The 16,811-nt window shown below is 52.0% G+C and overlaps 1 protein-coding gene across 3 annotated transcripts; it reads right to left on the bottom strand.

Annotated features, from left to right (window-relative positions):
* Positions 1-7,626: 7,626 nt before the first annotated feature.
* On the bottom strand, positions 7,627-16,503 carry PRRG3 (proline rich and Gla domain 3). 3 transcript variants are annotated; one of them, XM_058291045.1, is made up of 4 exons: positions 16,419-16,503; positions 13,542-13,579; positions 12,384-12,544; positions 7,627-12,144 (listed from the first exon to the last, which is right to left on the bottom strand). In XM_058291045.1, the coding sequence occupies exons 2-4, from the start codon at positions 13,549-13,551 to the stop codon at positions 11,617-11,619; spliced, it is 699 nt and encodes a 232-aa protein (XP_058147028.1). In that variant the 5' UTR covers positions 13,552-13,579; positions 16,419-16,503; the 3' UTR covers positions 7,627-11,616. The 3 variants fall into 3 exon arrangements, with proteins under 3 accessions (XP_058147028.1, XP_058147029.1, XP_058147030.1); XM_058291046.2 differs by lacking the exon at positions 16,419-16,503 and adding an exon at positions 16,297-16,370; XM_058291047.2 differs by lacking the exon at positions 16,419-16,503 and adding an exon at positions 16,083-16,178.
* Positions 16,504-16,811: the final 308 nt, after the last annotated feature.

Below are 16,811 nucleotides of genomic sequence, written 5' to 3' on the forward strand. Positions count from 1 at the left end.
GTCCAGCTCCAAGGAAAGTCTCTGGCAGCTGCAGTCCCATGCTCAAGCCAGCAAGCCTGATTTTGCCTATAAATCCGGAACTTCCTGTGGCCTTCCTCTCCATGTGTTAATGAAACTCAGGGACCTGTAAACACTCTCCCTTCCTTTCCTGGAAGCAGCTGGTACTGAGGTCATCTCTAGAGGCCAAAGATCCTCCCCCCATTGGAGGGAAAAGGGGAAGGGGATAAGCAGAGCTTCATAGCTGTCACTTCTCTCCTTAAAGAGGCAGGCAGGACCAATGGGCCGACATGGGGTCACTCTGCAAGGACAGCCTTTAGGCTGTCCCCTATGGGGACAGAGCCACCAGCAGGAGGTCACAGGGAGCACCTCTTATTCTTGAATTCAGAAAGCTGGGCTGTGTACCCAGTGCAGGGGAGAGGTTTGAGATTCCTGTGTCCTAGTCAGCAGGGATAAAATAAGAAATCAGGAGGGAAGGCCATGGTTCCATAGGGACAGCAGCAGGGGTTTCTTTGTGTGGGAGCCGGGCGCTTAACTCTGCATCACTGGCCCTTTGTCAACCTCAGAGGGACTTAAAGGGTGATCTCATCTAACCATTGTCCTCAGCACCTGCATCCTCTGAATGCTTGCACACCTCCAGGGACAGCTTGCTACTTCCAATTGGTATAAAAGTCTTCCCTCTGTTGGGTGGAAATGCCAGTCACAGTCCCTGACCTTTGACAGAAGAGCCACAGCCCTCATGAATGAGCCTGCCTATGGGATGGGGGTTGCTGAGATGCTAGGGAGCTCCCGGGCAGTCCAATCCTCCCTGCTCAGGGCCATAGGTCTTCCTACTGCACTTCCAAGTCCCTTCATTTCAGCACCCAAAGGTTCACCCTGAGGGGGATGACTGTGGCTGGCTAATGCACGAGGTGTCACTTGGGACTGTTCGGTGACCAGAAAGGCATGCATATGTAAGAATCAGGAAAATCAGAAGCCAAAGGGAAATGGTCAATAAAAATGAGGTAGCAAAAGCAGTGCAAAGTTGCAGTCGTTGATTGGCTCAGAAGTGCAAGCAGCAGCTTCCCTCAGAGCTAGAGGAAGAGGTTGGAGGTGAGGAGAAAAGAGTTCCTGAGGTGAGAAACACATTCCTAAGAAGCTGTGTTCAGGCGAGAAGCTGATGGCTCCCAGCTACAGAGCAGACACTCTGCCCAGAGTTCAATGAGGCCACTCCCCCACTTCACCTGACCCAGTTTGCTTAGCAATTCAGTAGCAGCTTGAATGCAAGCCAAGGTCTCTGACAGGCAAGCCAGGGTCCTTGCTAGTCTAAGAGCAGGTCACAGGGAGGAACTGGCTCAAAAGACTTCCAGAAAATACCTTCTAACCTCTATCCCACCCAGACCTGCCCTTCACTCTTGGAAGACAGAAGCCAGCAAAAAAGTTGTAGTTCTACTTCCTGCCGACAGACAGTGCACACCAAGGAGGGTGGAGGCAGGGGATCCCAGGCTCTGGAATACCACTGGGGTTTGGGTCTTGGCTCCCCACTTAGGGGTTGTGATCCTGAGCTTCTCTGTGCCTCAGTGATCCTGCCTGGGAAAGGGGAGTGAGGAGTCACAGAATGTAAAGCACTTGGTTCTGGACACAGGCTTAGCTGCTCAAAATCCTAGGAAATGCCTCCCACCCATCGGCAAGCCTACATCTTGGTTTCCAAGGAGGAGCTGTCAAAGCTCCTGGCCAGGCCAGGCCTTGCTGTGCTCCTGGCTCAGCTCTGGCCTTCCCCTATGACCTGGGCTTTCCTCTTCAGCATGCCACCATCTTCACATTGTTGACTGCCCAGGGATGTCATGTCCAAGAGGGCAAAGACTTTGTCTACTTTGGTCCCCTCTCTTTCACCTGAGTCTTGTCTCTCTCATGTTACTGTCCTTTCTCAACTCCCCTTCCCGGCAAGCTTCTTGAAAGTGCTGCCATGCACTTTCAAGAAGCTTGCACACCATCTCCAAGTTCTTGCCTCCTTGACATTCCTCCACTCATTCTAGGCTGATTTCCTCACCCACCACTCAACTGAAACTGCCCCTTGCCAAGGTCACCAATGACCTGATGGTTACTTGAGTCAGTCAATCCACTTTGGCCCTCATTTGGCATTTGATATAGTCATCCACTCTCTCCTTCTTGATTTCCAGGACTCTAAATTCCATGGTTTTCCTCCAGCCCACCTTGGGCAATCAGGTCCACTGCCAAGACTTCACTTCCCATCTTTACAGTAACTCGAAAGGCTCTGAGATCTCCTACTTCCAGCTTAGTCCTCCTCATTTTCACACCCCGGTTCCTCATTTCTAGCAGACAGCTCCACTTAAACAGACTCAGTGCCACTATAAAGACTATCAACAGCCTTACAGCTCCTGCAAAGACTGTAGTAGCACAATACAATTCAGTTCTGCCTCTAACCCCCCATCCCCAAGAAGTTAGTCTAGATCCCACAGGTTCAAGGCTGCCCTCTACTAGATTGCTCAGCAGGTACCAGTCCAAGTTCAGGGTCCCAGGCCACCCACATTTATGACAAACTGGCTATGAATTCAAGGTTCCCACCAGCTCTTTGTGTTCCATAATTCACTAGAATGACTCTCAGAACTCACTGAAAGCACTCTCCTTACCATAGTAGTTTTATGACTGTAAAAGGATACAAAGAAGAAGCCCAAAGAAGAGTAACACGGGGTGAGTCCAGGAGGGTCTCCAACTCCAGCTGGTGCATCCTCTCCATGTGGAGTCGGAGCCTGCCACTCTCCCCGCACAGCCTGTATCTTTCTAACCCCGGCTTCGAGGGTCCCAAGTTTCCCTGGGGTCTCATTACCAGGTGCGACTGATGCAGTCCCTGTCCCCGTGGTTGGGCTGCATCTGCAGCTGACAGGACCCGGCTGGAGGCCCCAGCCCTCATCACCTGGTTGGTCCCTCCACTAAGGCTGCAGGTGTGGGTGGCTGGTCCTGTCATCTCCTCAGCACGTGAACTACCAGGTGTGGTCCTGGGCCCCCCAGGAAGAGTAAAAGACACTGCAGTCCCCGGGAAAGGCCAGTCAGAGGGTGCTTCCCCAGGAACTGGGGACAAAGACCAGTTATCTTATTTTTTTAATAATATATTTTTTAAAATTTTTTGAAAGATACTTAGATTACACAAAATGTAGCACAAAAAAAATCTAAAGGATTCCCATATGCCCCACTCCCCATACCTCCCACTCCTCCCCACATTAACAACTTCTTTCATTAGTGTGGTATGTCCATTGCAATTGATGAACACACTTGGAGCATTGCCACTAAGCATGGATTATAGTTTACATTGTAGTTTATACTCTCTCCCACTCAGTTCTATAGGTTAATGCAAGATATATAATGGCCTGTATCTGCCATTGCAATGTTATTCAAGGCAATTCCAAGTCCCGAAAATGCCCCAATATTAAACCTCTTTTTCCTCTCCCTGCTTTCAGTACCTCCAGTGGCCACTGTCTCCCCATCAACAATATAATTTCTTCCATTGCTAGAATCCCAATAAATCTATAGTAGAATACCAGTAAGTCTACTCTAGTCCATATTTTATTCCCTAATCCTGAGGTTTCTGAGATGGCAACGCCCACTCCATCTCTAATTAAGAGGGAGCCTCTATCCCATACAGACCTGTTGTTTTAAATTTTATTACAACCACATTCAGCCTGTCCCAAAATAAAACTCGGTCTTTCGCTTCCCCCAACCTCCTTATCCCCGTGGTAGCCCCACCACCTGCCTGGTTCTCAGAATCCCCAAACTTCACCCCCTCCCAGCTCAATCAATTACCATTCATGGTTCTGCCTCTTAAAAACAGAGCTCAGTATTTCTTCCAGTATGGTCCGAGGATCCCCTGCAGCAGGATCGCCTGGGTAGTTTGAGGGCAGGGCAGATCCCTGGCCTCACCTTGGACCTAAGGCCTCGTCTGTCTGGTAAGGTAAACCATCAGATGATCCTGATGACTACAGAGTTTGAGCAAAAACACTCTCACCAATCTATTTCTCTCTGTCTCCTCTGTCACCCCTAGCCAGTCCTACCAACATCTCTTGCCTGGATGACTGCTTTAGCCTCTTCAATGATCTCTCCATTTCTACTTGACCTTGTGTGGTGCTCCACAGGGCAGGCAAAATGTTTGTTTTAAATGTAACAGGCCTGGTCATGTCCTCTTGTGCCTTACAGTGCCCCTCAGTAGCATCCTGTCATGTAAGTCATAAAATCTGTCATAAAATGACATGAAAAATGATGACAAATTGAGAGCAGATTCAACACGACAGTCATTTGAATAATCTATGCAATTTATTTGTTTGCTTTACCACAAGCTGCCAACACAACCAATATATAATAACCCAGGCAAGGGCACAAAACACACAGAAAGTTGAACACCAGCGTCTCTAAAGTCCATTATCCTGAGGGCCAACCGAAGGCAGGTGGGTCGGGTTTCAGAAGTTTGTCCAACTGGCCGTAAGTGGAGGATCCAAAGCCATTGGCAGGAACCTCACAGCACAGCCTGAGCATTGGAGCTGGGAGTCAGAGCTGGCCAGTGTCATTCTGCCTTGACCTGATGCTGATCAGAGTGGTTTCTGCACTGGGTTTTTATGCCTCAAAGGTCTGGTGGTGAATATTCTTATCCAGGGAATGACCTACTGGTAGGCATCAAGCCAGTCTATACTCTCACATGAATGCCTGGTTATCACTTGTCACACCAATGTGTTTTTCTCAATTTGTTTACATTCTAATTGTGGTCAGCATGTTCAATCACGGTTGATATAATTTCAGTACACAACCACTTCCCACTATCACTAGGGTAAAACCACAGCTCTGAACAAGGCCTGGCTTCTTCCTCTTTCTTTGATCTCACCTTGCACAAGGCTTTCCTCTCATGCCCTACACTGCTGCTCCACCAGCTTTTTTGGTCTTCAGCCCACTATGCTCTTTCTGGCCTGCAGGCCTGTGAACATGCTGCTCCTCTGCCTGTTTTGATGATCACCCATGCTCTTTGCCTGGCAGGTGGCTACTCATCCTCTAGGTTTTGAGTTGGGCATGGTTCCCTCAGGAAGGCTTTCTCTGGTGAACACTTCCCACAGCCCCCTGGCTCATCGTTCTCTGTTTTAGCCCCCTCCTCTCTCCATACTCACAGCTCCAAGCAGGTAGGACCTGATTTAAGGCAGGGAGCCCCGTTTCTTGTGGAACCCTGTGCTCTGTCACCACAACCTGCTGCAAGCTTTGTCAGGATGAGGACCCAGGGGTGCTGGGAGTGGAGGCCCACCCACTGGGCTTCTATGATTCAGTGAAACCAGCTTGATAGTAAATGTTCCACAGTCTCTATTTTTCTAGCATGCAGAGCCCAGGGAAACTGAATGTATTACGCAGCTGGCGGTCTTCAGAGGGACTGGTAAAAGTCACTGTTACTAGAGTTGCCAGTCTTGTGGTTCCTGAAAACAACATATTTTGTCTATTATAAAAGACACACACACATGCAACCTGAGGAGGTACAGACATTTGGTCTGCCAACTTCTTGGAGGAGCCAGGGCCTCCATCCCTCATGCTTTTCTGGAGGGTGCTTTATGTGCTCAGAGGTGGGGGAAGGTACTACAAAGACTCCCATGCCATGAGTGAGCCCAGCTCTGGCTCTGAGGGGAGAACATGGTAAGCGGGTACACTGTTTTCACTGAGCACTTCCCAGGAGTCAGGTGCTGAGCTGGGTCCCTGCTGTCATGGAGTTCACAGTCAGGCAGGGGCAGGGGGGCATACCCAAGGGGTGGACAATCAGCACAGAAGCAAGTGGCCCTTCTCCCAAAGACGAAAGGTACACCTGGATTCACATCCTCCCCATGAGACCCAGACCCCAACATACCCTCTCTCATCTTGCTTCCCTCATCCATAAAATGGAACTGGTATTGATAACCCCTCCATGACAGGGACTTTGCGCAGGTCAACTCAGCTAGTACATGTACAGGGAAGACATACAGTAAGTGCCCAATAAATGCTGCTTATGAAAACACAACTCCTGAATCTTCCCCATTGCCTGCCAATCCCCCCATACCCTGCGGTCTCAGGCCAGCTCCTATGGGTAGAGGGGAGAGTGATACAAGATGAGGGAGCTAGGGAAGGGGTGAGAAGAGGCGTCCTACCTTCCTGAGGCCCCTCTCCCCCGAAAGGATGGCCCAGGTCCTTGCCTTGTGTCCCAAGGGAGATATCAAAAGTCTGTGGCCTCCTGAGTATACACCAACCCCAACACCAACCACAAGTCTGGTAAAAGTAACAGAAGAGGCATGTGTAGAAAGGTCATATATGAGTCCAACTCCATCACACTCAGGAACACAAACTAAGCCCCATCTTGATGTGGAGGTGGACTGGACATAACCATCCCAGGGTCTACAGGATGGAGGAATAGAGTATGGATTACAGTGCACTTACCGATATTCTACTACGGAACTATTGTGATTAGTAATGGAAGAAACTGTAGCACTGATGTGGATAAAGTGGTCACAGCAGCTGCTGAGGGTAGGGAGAGGGAAGAAGAGATATGATGTGGGGGCATGTTCAAGATTTGGAGTTGTCCTGGGTGGTGCTGCAGGGAGAGATGCTGGACATTGTATATCCTGCCATGGCCCACTGGGTGGACTGGGGGAGAGTGTAAACTACAAAGTAAACCACTATTCATGTGGTGCAGCAGTGCTCCAAAATGTATTCACCAAATGCAATGAATGTGCCACGATGATGAAAGAGGTTGTTGATGTGGGAGGAGTGGGGTGAGGGAGGGTAGGGAGTATATGGGGACCTCATTTTTTTTAAGTAACATTTAAAATAAAATAAAGAAAAAAAATCAAAAGAAACCTTAAAGAAAAAAAAAGCCTGTGGCCTCCCTCATGCATCCGCTTCCTTGTGTGTGCCAGTCTGGGACCCCAAGCCGCTGCCCAGAACACTGGACTCGGGGAAAAACAGTGTAAGTTCAAAAACCATGTTCAGAACCTGAGCCCATCTGTGAGGTGCCCCCCACCCCCGAAGGTGGGATTCACTCAAGCCAGTCTGGAACGGGAGTGAAACTCAAGACTTCTGGCTGCCACTCTCAGCTTTTAAGCCCCACATTCAATCCTCTAGGGAGGCCCCAATCGGCAGTTCCATTGTCTCCTCGCTGTTGGGGCTTTTCCTATGAAAGGCTGGAATGCTCTCATCGTGCCAGTGGCTTCCTGTGGCTATATCTCGCTCTGCCAGCAGCGGAAAGTCCTCTGGGGCTGAGACCATAGGGAGGCTGGGGTATCATCACCCTCCCCAGAATTCAGGAAACTGAGCCAGGGCAAAACCTGTGTGTTGTGTCCCCTCTACATACAACACAGAAAAAATTCTCCCTCCCTCCCTTCCCCCAACTCCAAACAACAGACCCCTCTGTCAGTAACTAGGACTCAGATCAAGTGACAGAAGTTGCTGACATGATTTGTGATAGGGGGATGGGAGGAGAGATCACCTTACACAGCTTGGGGACAAACCTTGGGACCCAGGACATCTCTGCTTCCTGCCTCAAACTGGTTTGAGCTGTTTCCTTATCTACTGTCCGGAGAAACCAGTTTGGTCCCCAACCAGTCATGCAGTGATCCCCGAGGGATGGGGCAGGACAGTGAGTGAATGCCATTTGCACTTTATTATTAATCATTTTCCTTTACAGAAAGAGACAAAATTTAACAGCTAAACTCAACAGTTTTAAAGAGAGAGAGAGAAATCGGAAATGAGTCTGTTGTCCCAGGCTCTAGTGAAAGTCCGACAAATTATTCAATGTACGGATTTCCCACCTAACAACGGGCCGACACGTGAAGACAAGCACAGTCAAAAGGGGTACAAAAGTTCATCCATTTCACAGTAACCATTTCTATAAGCTCAGTGGCACACATCAGGTTTTCCACATCACAAGTTCACAGTAACAAGAGTGAAAGAGCAGGTGCGTTCGGGCCTGGGAAAGTGGCATCTGCAACGGGAGAGCGATCTGGGGGCAAAGCAGCTGCGGATTTGCCCGATTCTGAATGACTGCACTAGCTAATGCTCAGGTTCGGGGGCGGGTGGGAGAAGGGCAGGCACTGATAGCAGTACAGGGAAACAATTGTTGAGGCTTTTGAGCCCAAGAGGGTGTTGCTGTTTGTAGATCTTTGTCAGAGGAATGCTTGCTAGAGATTCACAGCCCACAGGCCTGTGAAAGGAATGCCTCTCCACCTCTGAGTCTTTGAGGGCCAGTGATAGGAGAGGTCAGTCTGCTTGTGAAATGTCGGCTTTACAGAATATTTAGGAAGAGACACAGCTGTATTACTTTATTTCATAAAGTGTGTGATCTGTCGGGAAAATGAAGAAGAGGGAAAGGTTGCAATACGAAATTGCCGAACCCCAAAGCTGAAGGCACCGTGAAGAGATCCTTAATATTTTGAGCCTTTTATTGGGAAAAAAAAAGAAAGGTACTCATTCAACTGGATTCCTCTTACACATAAGACCCTGAAAATTTGTGAAAGGGAAAAATAGTTCAAATATTTTCACTCAGCAAGACTTGCAGAGACACTGTGAATCATCTCGTGTTGTGATTTACTCTGTTCTGAATTAGAGGGCTTCAAATTCGCATGGTTTGACTGTAGTTGCAGGCAGTCTGATTACAGTACTTTGCAATTAGGTAATTACACTGAGCAGTATTAGCCGAGTCCAGTGGGGAGGATGTATTTGTTCCTCAGCCGGCTTGATGCTGCCGCCGAGCTTCGGTGCTCCTCAGGCTGGAAAGCAGCCTAGTCCAGTGACTTTCCAGCTGAGCTTCCCATCGCAATCTTGAGCGTGAGTGTCCAACATGGGTGTCCAACAAACCGGGCCAATTCCCACTTTTCATGTTCTGAAGCACCCTAAGGAAGTTAAGTGGACGGCAGTGGGAGTCCAAGTAGAAGAGGTGGCCTTATGGGGCACCTGTGCTTTTCATTTTGAAACCCAAGGTGATGGGGAGAGGGCAAGGGGCATACATACATGGTTGCGATTCTTGTTTGAAAAAGTGTTAACAAGTTTTTGGTTTAAAATGAGTGACAGTTATATTTATTTCACGGAGTATTTTAAAGCCTATTCTTTAAAGAAAACTATGTAAATAACTAGCCTCAACATTCCCCCACTCGACGGTCACACATCTTTCGACCAAAAAAAAAAGAAAGGAAAGGAAATCCCAGATTTCCTTCAGTTGCTGCTGTCCACAGGGGTGGAGGAACACCGGGCAACTTGGGGGGGCTCCCACAGCTGATCTTGGCTTTCCTTGCACAGGGTCCTCCCTTCAGGCCAGATCTCTCCTGGCACAAATGTAGCCGTTCCCTGGCTATTGTTTCAGATAAGCATGTGAGAAAAGGCAGCGTGCAGACGTGCTTACAGATATACACGCATACAACACAAAAGCCCCCAAAGAGCAAAACTGCGGCTATTTAAGTGCTAACATTGTATCAAATCAATGTCCATACGAAGACACTTAAAAGATATGTACAGAGCATTCTTAAAACACAAATGGGCACCACAAGGAGTACAGTCGTTTTCTACCATTTGCAAGTTCTCCCAATGTTCCAAAAACTGCGGCATCAGTCCCATTAGAGGAACAGCTGTCAGCAACCTGAGCCGGAGACCACGAGGCCCCAGCTGCCCCGAGGGCTGTGCCAGGACCTCCAGGATGGGACCTGCCCTCTCCCATTTCTACCCAGCCCCAAGCGCTCTGCAGATGCCAAAGGCAGCAGGTGTTCCTTGGCCAATAGGGCCTATACCTGGCAACTCGGCTAACCGGGGAGGAGACATATGGTGGTGTCTTCTCACATGCTCCCAGAAGGAAGGGACGGTAGAATGCCCCCTAGTCAGGACCTCTGGGTCAATCAGCTGGAGATGAACTCCCTAGGCTGAAACTTGACATTGTCCACTTGGCACCCCCAAGCGCCCTCAGAGGCCTATGAGGGCCTCAGCGAAGACATTCTCTATAACCTACACATTTCTAGAAGAATCATCCTTTATGGGCAAACCTCCCCAGTTCCCTTGGTAGTCTCAGCACTCCGTAGGCATTGGCTCAGCCAGCCTCCATTGGGCCTGTGAGGTAGGGGAAAGGAGGGAGAAGCAGGTCCCCAGCAGTGAGGGGCTTCCTGGAGCCAGCGGTGGCCTTGAGCCAGGGCTGCATTCGAAGAGCGAGCCGCCATGCCGGCCTCAGAGAGCTCTTTAGACAGAAAGACGCTCGTACACTCAATGTGCTTTAAACTGCTGTGCTTGCCAACAGACCTGGGTTCTGCATTCTTTTGGGCCCCACAAGAATTTGCTACATTTTTTTTAAAGCACCACAGAGGAAAAAAATGGTTTGGTGTTGAGGTCAGGAGGATGGCAATGGGGGACAGGGGAGGTGATGTCGACAGTGTCACTGTGTCACTGACAGTTAGTTAAAAGGGCAAGTCACCTCTGCTGCACTGCTGTCCCAGGCCTCCCTGAAATGGAGAGATTGACAGCTCCTAGGACATGAAGAGGGGTTACTGAAAACAGTCCAGCACCTGGCAAGAGCAGAGCAAACCCTGGACGGACCATGGCTTCCCCTACCTCCCCCATAAAGAAATCAGAAAAAAGGGACAGTTTAGGGACTTCTCCCCAGATGGGCACCATCATTACCAAGAAATCAGCAATCTGAAGTTTAAGTTCAACACAGCGGTGCATGGAAAGTTCAAAGGCAGTGAACATAGTCCTGAGGGGGCCAAAACGTGTGGGTTTAATCAATTCAAGGGCCAATTTCACCAAGACAAAGGCTCAGCTTTCTGCCCCAGACTGTACCCTTAAGCCTCACCAGATAGCAAACAAGTGTGTCTGTCTTGTCAGTTGTGCCGTCAAGGACAGCAAAGGGTAGAGCAATAACTCCAGACCCTTGGGCCAGCTGTGCTAAAGCCAACAACCCTCTGGTTTGAGCCCAGTCTTGGCCCCAGAGCCCTCCACCATGGGGAGAACTCATTCTATCAAGAGGAGGTGGCTCTACATGTGATGCCTGCTCTCTCACCCCCCACACACCCCATTCTCCACCCAGGATGTTCTAGATGTTCTTTTTAACCTGGTTAAGAGTGTGTGAGTAGGTATTGGGGTGAGGGACTGTCATCGAGCTGTGTGTTTTTCCTTGACCCCCGGTGAATGGCATAATATCTATTGTTGTGTTTTATTGGGTTTATCTCTTATGTATCTAGTACTACTTTTTTCCTTCTCAATCCTTGTCCTCGTTGAGGAGAAGGGATGCTGAAGGGCTGGCTTCTCTCCTCAATCTCTGTGGCCTCTGGGTCCAGACACACACAGGTCTCCAGCCAGCCTCGAGGCCCCACTCAATGAAGCCATTCCTTTGGCATAAGAGAAGCCAGTCCCTGGCAGTAGGGTCCTGGGGTACAGGATGGTGGGGAGGAGGAGGGCTTCAGAAAGAGTGGTGGCACTTCCCAGGGGGCCCTGACTAGGCATGGTCCCTACCCCCATCCCTCCCCACTCTGTCTCTGACAACTGACTTCCCAAAAAACCACGATTAGGGAGTTATTTGGCAACAAGGAGGCTAAGGCTCTTGTGTGGTGGCACAGTCTCAAAATTGTTTTAAAGAAAACTGGAGACACCTGAAGGAGGCTACTTATCTGAGCCAGGGTTGACAGCCACTATCTCCTCATACTTTGGGGGCGGGTCACTGTAAGAGATGCTCACCTCCTCACTGCCGCTTTCCTGGGGGGCAGTCACCTCCTCGTAAGAGGGGGGCGGGGTGGCACTGGACAGTCTGGAGAGAGAGAGCTCAGGGAGGTAGAGGGTGCTCTCAAGCCGGACCGTGGTTCTGCCTCCCCGACTGGATCCCAGCACCACCTGCGGGTTGCTCCCTGTCTCCCGGTGCCCAGAGGACTCCCCCTGGCTGTGCACAGTGCCCCGGTACACCATGACACGGGGGAGGCTGTGCCCAGTACGACTAGCTAGGTACCGGTTCTGAGCATAAGAGGGGTGATGGCGTGTGGCCTTCTGCAGCTGGCACCTCCAGATGACGAACAAGGCAATGACAATCAGCAACGCCACCCCCAGAAGGGGCACTGCCACGTACACGGCATCCGAGCTCTGCGCAGGGTCTCGCACTGAGTAGACAGCGTTCGGGTATCCCTTCCAGAACTCCATCTGTGGAAGGAGGAGGAGCATCACTTATGCCTGTTCTGCCAGGCCAGTGGCTGCTGCCCAGCCCTTGCTCACCCGGCTGTCTTCCAGAGCTATCAAAGAGGACAAAGGCAAAGATCTTGAGGGAGAAGGACCCTGGGAGGCAGGTGAATGGAGCTCTGGGGACACCTGACTTCTTCGATTTGCCTAAGCTTCTAAGGCCTGCCCTTGCACTCCAAGCCTAGCCCCGGGGAAGTACGTGCCGTCTGCTCTTTGTCCTCAAACACCTCCTTGACCTCCTCGTAGCTGCAGATCTCCTCCATGCACTCGCGCTCGATGGTGCCCTGCCGCAGCTCCTCCAGGAACTCATTGGCACGAGGAAACCTTTTCAGGACCGAGTGGGCATTCTTGGCCTCGAGAAACACTGAAGAGAGAGCTGCACTGAGGCCCGGAATGGGGACGCACCCAGGATCTGCTGCAGACCAGGCGAGCCCAGGGGCTGTGACACAATGGCAGGGGGGAACAAGGCAAGCAAGGGGAAGGGGCGAGGCACCAGGCATCAGACCACGCCAGACAGGGCCGTCCTCCTGAGAAGGACAGAGTGCTGAGGCTGACTTTCTATGACGCCACCATATCACTCTCCTGAATACCATTCACCCAACAAGTTTCAGGCCTCTGCTCATATGGCAGGAAATAGGAACTGAGGGAGATGGGGGTTCATGGTGTATACAAGAGCGGATTAAGAAAGAATGATGATTTGGACTAGTTAGTCATCAAGGTGTAAGCACCCAGTGTTATCTGCATTGCTTTGTAAAGAGAAACAGAGCCCTTATCTTGAAAACTTGACTCCCCTTTGATGCTTGGGGGACCAAGGCCAGTTAATCTTTTAAGACTCTACCAGGTGACCTGGCATCACAGACAGCTGTAAATCCAGGTTGGGGCAGCTCAGGGGACTGGGTGGACGGAACCTGAGAGTTCCTCTGGGCAGGGGGTACTGGGGTCTCTTTGGAAAGACTGAGCCTTTGCAGACTGGGCACAGACCCGCTCCTGCAAAGCTGTCATTGCTTGGTAGTCTACTGATTCCAAAGGGAGAAGCCATGCACCCCGAGAGCCTGAGCTGAGACCCAAGACAATGAAAGGACAGGCAACATTGGTCCCTGGTATCTGCTTAGTTTTCATGTCAACCAACCCCCTCAATGCCCAGGCTGATGGCAGGTAGGGGTCTACAGGCAGGCAGGCAGGCACCCTTCCACTGGCCCCAGGGCCTGCCATGTCAGTGTCTCTATAAGAAGAGAACCAAAAAGGGGAGAGGGGAAAGCAGCCCCTCAGGAAATCGGGGCAGGGCTTGGAAGACAGACACACACCTTTGCCTTGAGCCCTGAGGTGTGGCTGTGCAGCAGCACTGGGCCGGAAGCACTCACCTGCCATCATCCTCGCTCAGGTCCAGCGTCTCACTTTCCTGGTGAAGAAGAGCAGAGTTGTGGTGAAATCACACCCACAACCCCACAGGGTATCCACTTGGTCCCAGTATGGGACCCCACCCCCCGGCCTGGTCAAAGGTCAAACAGCTCTTCTGGAAGGCCATCACCCCATCCTGCATACTCGTAGCCACTCACAGCTCTGCCGTTTCCTGTTCTTTCCCAAGCTCTTGCTTGACGGGGCCCCTGAGGCCCAGCAGAGTCGAAAGCACACTTGCCAGGCATTTTCCAAAAAATGGACTCCAGGAGTCTAGAGGACCTGAAGACTGACTCCTCCCCGGGGGCCTCCTTCCTTGCTTCCCCCAAGAGACATTTTGAGGAATCTTTGTGCTTTAGAGTTGGAGAAGACCACAGACAGACAAGGAAACGACGTCCAAAGAGACAGGGACTAAGGCAAAGTCACACAAATTGTCAGAGACAGATGTGTGACACTACTTTTGGTCACAATGGCAATTCCCAGATACCTCCCATGATGAGCACACTCCTAGATACCAAACAGCACAGGTTTATGATGCAAAGCTTCAACCAGCCACAGCCACCAGCTGGGAAGGTGGGCTACCACAGGAGCCTCCCAATCCTTTCATGCATCACCCAGCCACGTCCTTACACCCAGCCAGATCCACCAGGGCCAGACAGACCCAGATGACCTGCTTTGCTTGGATTTATTCTCCAGGCAAGGTGGCGAGGCACTTGGAGCATTCTGAACCCAGACCCCTCTCCTTTCTTTGCATTAAGAAACACTGCTGCACAGGGCAATGCGTTTATTTAAACGGTCGGAACTGAGAAGCATTACCTTGACCGGAGTGGAAACCACAGCTGCAGCACACCTCTGGCCCCCCAACTCACACTCATGCAGGGGTGGAACCACCCCACTTCTCCGCTCCACAGGCACATGACCCCTTTGTGCCTAGGCTGACTGGAAGTGCAGCACCAACACTGACCTGCACGCACACACTGGGGGCCCCCACTCTTCCGCACATGTGCTTCTCTCCTGCCAACGGGCATAGAGTTTTCTATGTTTTTCAAGTCTTACTGTACATTTGATAATGTGCCTTCTGATCCTTTGGGCCAGCCAGTAGGATACAAATCATAACTAAATATAAAACGAAAGGAAAGACATGTTGGAAGTGTTGGTGTTCTCTGGGAGAGGGAGGGTGCATGATTTTTGTCAACAGCCCTGAAAGTTGTAAATTATTTCAAAATAAAATTTTAAAATAAAAAAATTAAAGGGAAAATAGTAAAGGAGTAAAGGTAAAATCCGCCTGTGGAAGCACCATGCCCGGGGGCTATTCTCTTCCACACTTCACAGCAATTACACCAAAAACTATCAACATTGAGAGTTTGTCAGCAGATGGACCTGCTGTGAGAAAAGGTGTGAAGACAAAGATGGACCATCACCTCAAAACTCTCCTTCCCTGCAGGATCTCAGAGGTCCCCCTAGTACATGGCACACCTAAAAGCCAGTTGTTGATGGAAGAAAATTGGAGGTTCTGTGTCAATGTTTGCAAAGAATGGGTGATGGCCTTACTAATAAGGCAAGAGAGAGAAACCTGTGTTTCATTAATTATGGTAGGGTATTGCATTGTTTTTTCTTTTAATTTTTTTATGTGGAAAAATTACGTAACAGCTTACAGATAGCCGCCTATTGTCCCAAACACACTCACACGTAGCACAGCCCTGCCTGTTATCCTGACACCTGCAAAAGTCATTAGTTCACTTGCAAGCTTCAAACAAGCCAGGGACTCCCAAAACAGCTCACGTGGCCTCACCCCCTGCATTAGCCATTCTGCTGCTGCCATGGGTTTCCTCTCCCTCCCTCCCCCAAACTTAAGCCTGCTTCTTCCCCTATAAATACACCATCAATAGGCCGTTACTATGGCAACGGGGAGGAAGCATGCGGGCTCCGCGACAGGAACACAGCTGAATCCTGACAGCCTGGAAAGGAAGGAAGGCAGGGAACTGGCCACCACAAAGGCCTGCCTTAACCCCACCCCAGGCCGAAGCTTCAGAATCCCAGCTCTCTGGGATGCCTCCCGAACTCCCTCGCCGAGGCGCCTGGTGCCCCCAAGACATGGTCTCCAAACCACACCTCCCAATCCTAGCCGTTTTTATTTCCATCTCTCAGAACGGGTCGCCAGCAAAGGCATCTGCGATCTTCAAATCTCATGACTCATCAACCCATGTCATCCGTGACACGGCAACTCTCAAATTATGCGCAAACTCAAACTCTGGGGCCCCGTCCCCTGCGACTCATGCCAGCCCGAAAAGTGCCTGTCCACGCCCACCGTCGCCTGCCACCCGCACCCTGGCAGCTTCTGATCCAGCCACACACTTCTCACAGGTCTGCTCAAGACACCCCCCTCCCAAGCCGTCGCCCGGCTGAGCGTCCAGATCCCGCCCCACATGGTGTCCTGCACCCAGTTCGGCAGCCCTGACCGCGGAGCCGTGCCCTCGGGGCTGCGCGCCCTACCCAAACTGCCTCACCGTTCTCCGGGCCCTGGAGGCGGCCGCCCCGCTTGCGCACGCAGCCCGCCACCTCGCAGCGCTCTCCCCGCAGGGCCCCTGTCCCCGCCCACCTGCTCCCCGCCGGCCAAGCCCCCCGCCCGGCCCTGCCCCGCCCCGCGGCCCTTTGGTCGCCCCGCCTGGGCCCTAGTGCGCCGGGGGTCCCACCAATTGCAGTGGACGGCCCTGCCGTTACCTCGGCTCCCCCGGTCCCGCTCGCCTCTGGGGGCTGCGCCGCTGCCCGCCCCCCGCGCCCCGCGCGCCACCCTCGAGCGCCACGCCCGCCGCGCCCCTCTGGCCAGGCCGCGATCGTCGCACCCGGCCTCAGGGCCTCGCGGAGGGAGCGTGCGGGAGTCGCGCGGACCTAGCCGGGTGAGGCTGGGAGGCCTGGCGGCGCGCACCCAACCTCGCGCGCCCCCCGCGCCCCCAATCCCCGGCACCGCCCCTGCCCCGCCCGGGCGCCAGGGGCGGGACCGGATCCGCCGGCCCGCGGCGATAGGGGGCCCACGGCCACCTGCGCTGTGCCCACCGGGCCCTGGCCCCGGCCTTTGGGACATCAGGCGCGGCAGCAGGCTGGGCCAGCCGAAGCCCGCGCGCCTCGCGTCCCGGCTCGGCCGGGTTTTCCGTCACCCCTTGGCCCGTGCCCCACGCCACACTCCCTCACCAGCCTGCTCACCTGCCATTCCGGCCCGCATTGCCCAGTGCCTGCCG

This window comes from Dasypus novemcinctus, chromosome X (genome assembly GCF_030445035.2).
Source record: "Dasypus novemcinctus isolate mDasNov1 chromosome X, mDasNov1.1.hap2, whole genome shotgun sequence".
Lineage (NCBI taxonomy): Eukaryota > Metazoa > Chordata > Mammalia > Cingulata > Dasypodidae > Dasypus > Dasypus novemcinctus.

Coding starts and splice junctions, on each gene's coding strand:
- PRRG3 (XM_058291045.1), bottom strand. Junction 12,145..12,383: donor TTGAGGACAAAGAGCAGACG/GCACGTACTTCC, acceptor CTCCTTCCACAG/ATGGAGTTCTGGAAGGGATA.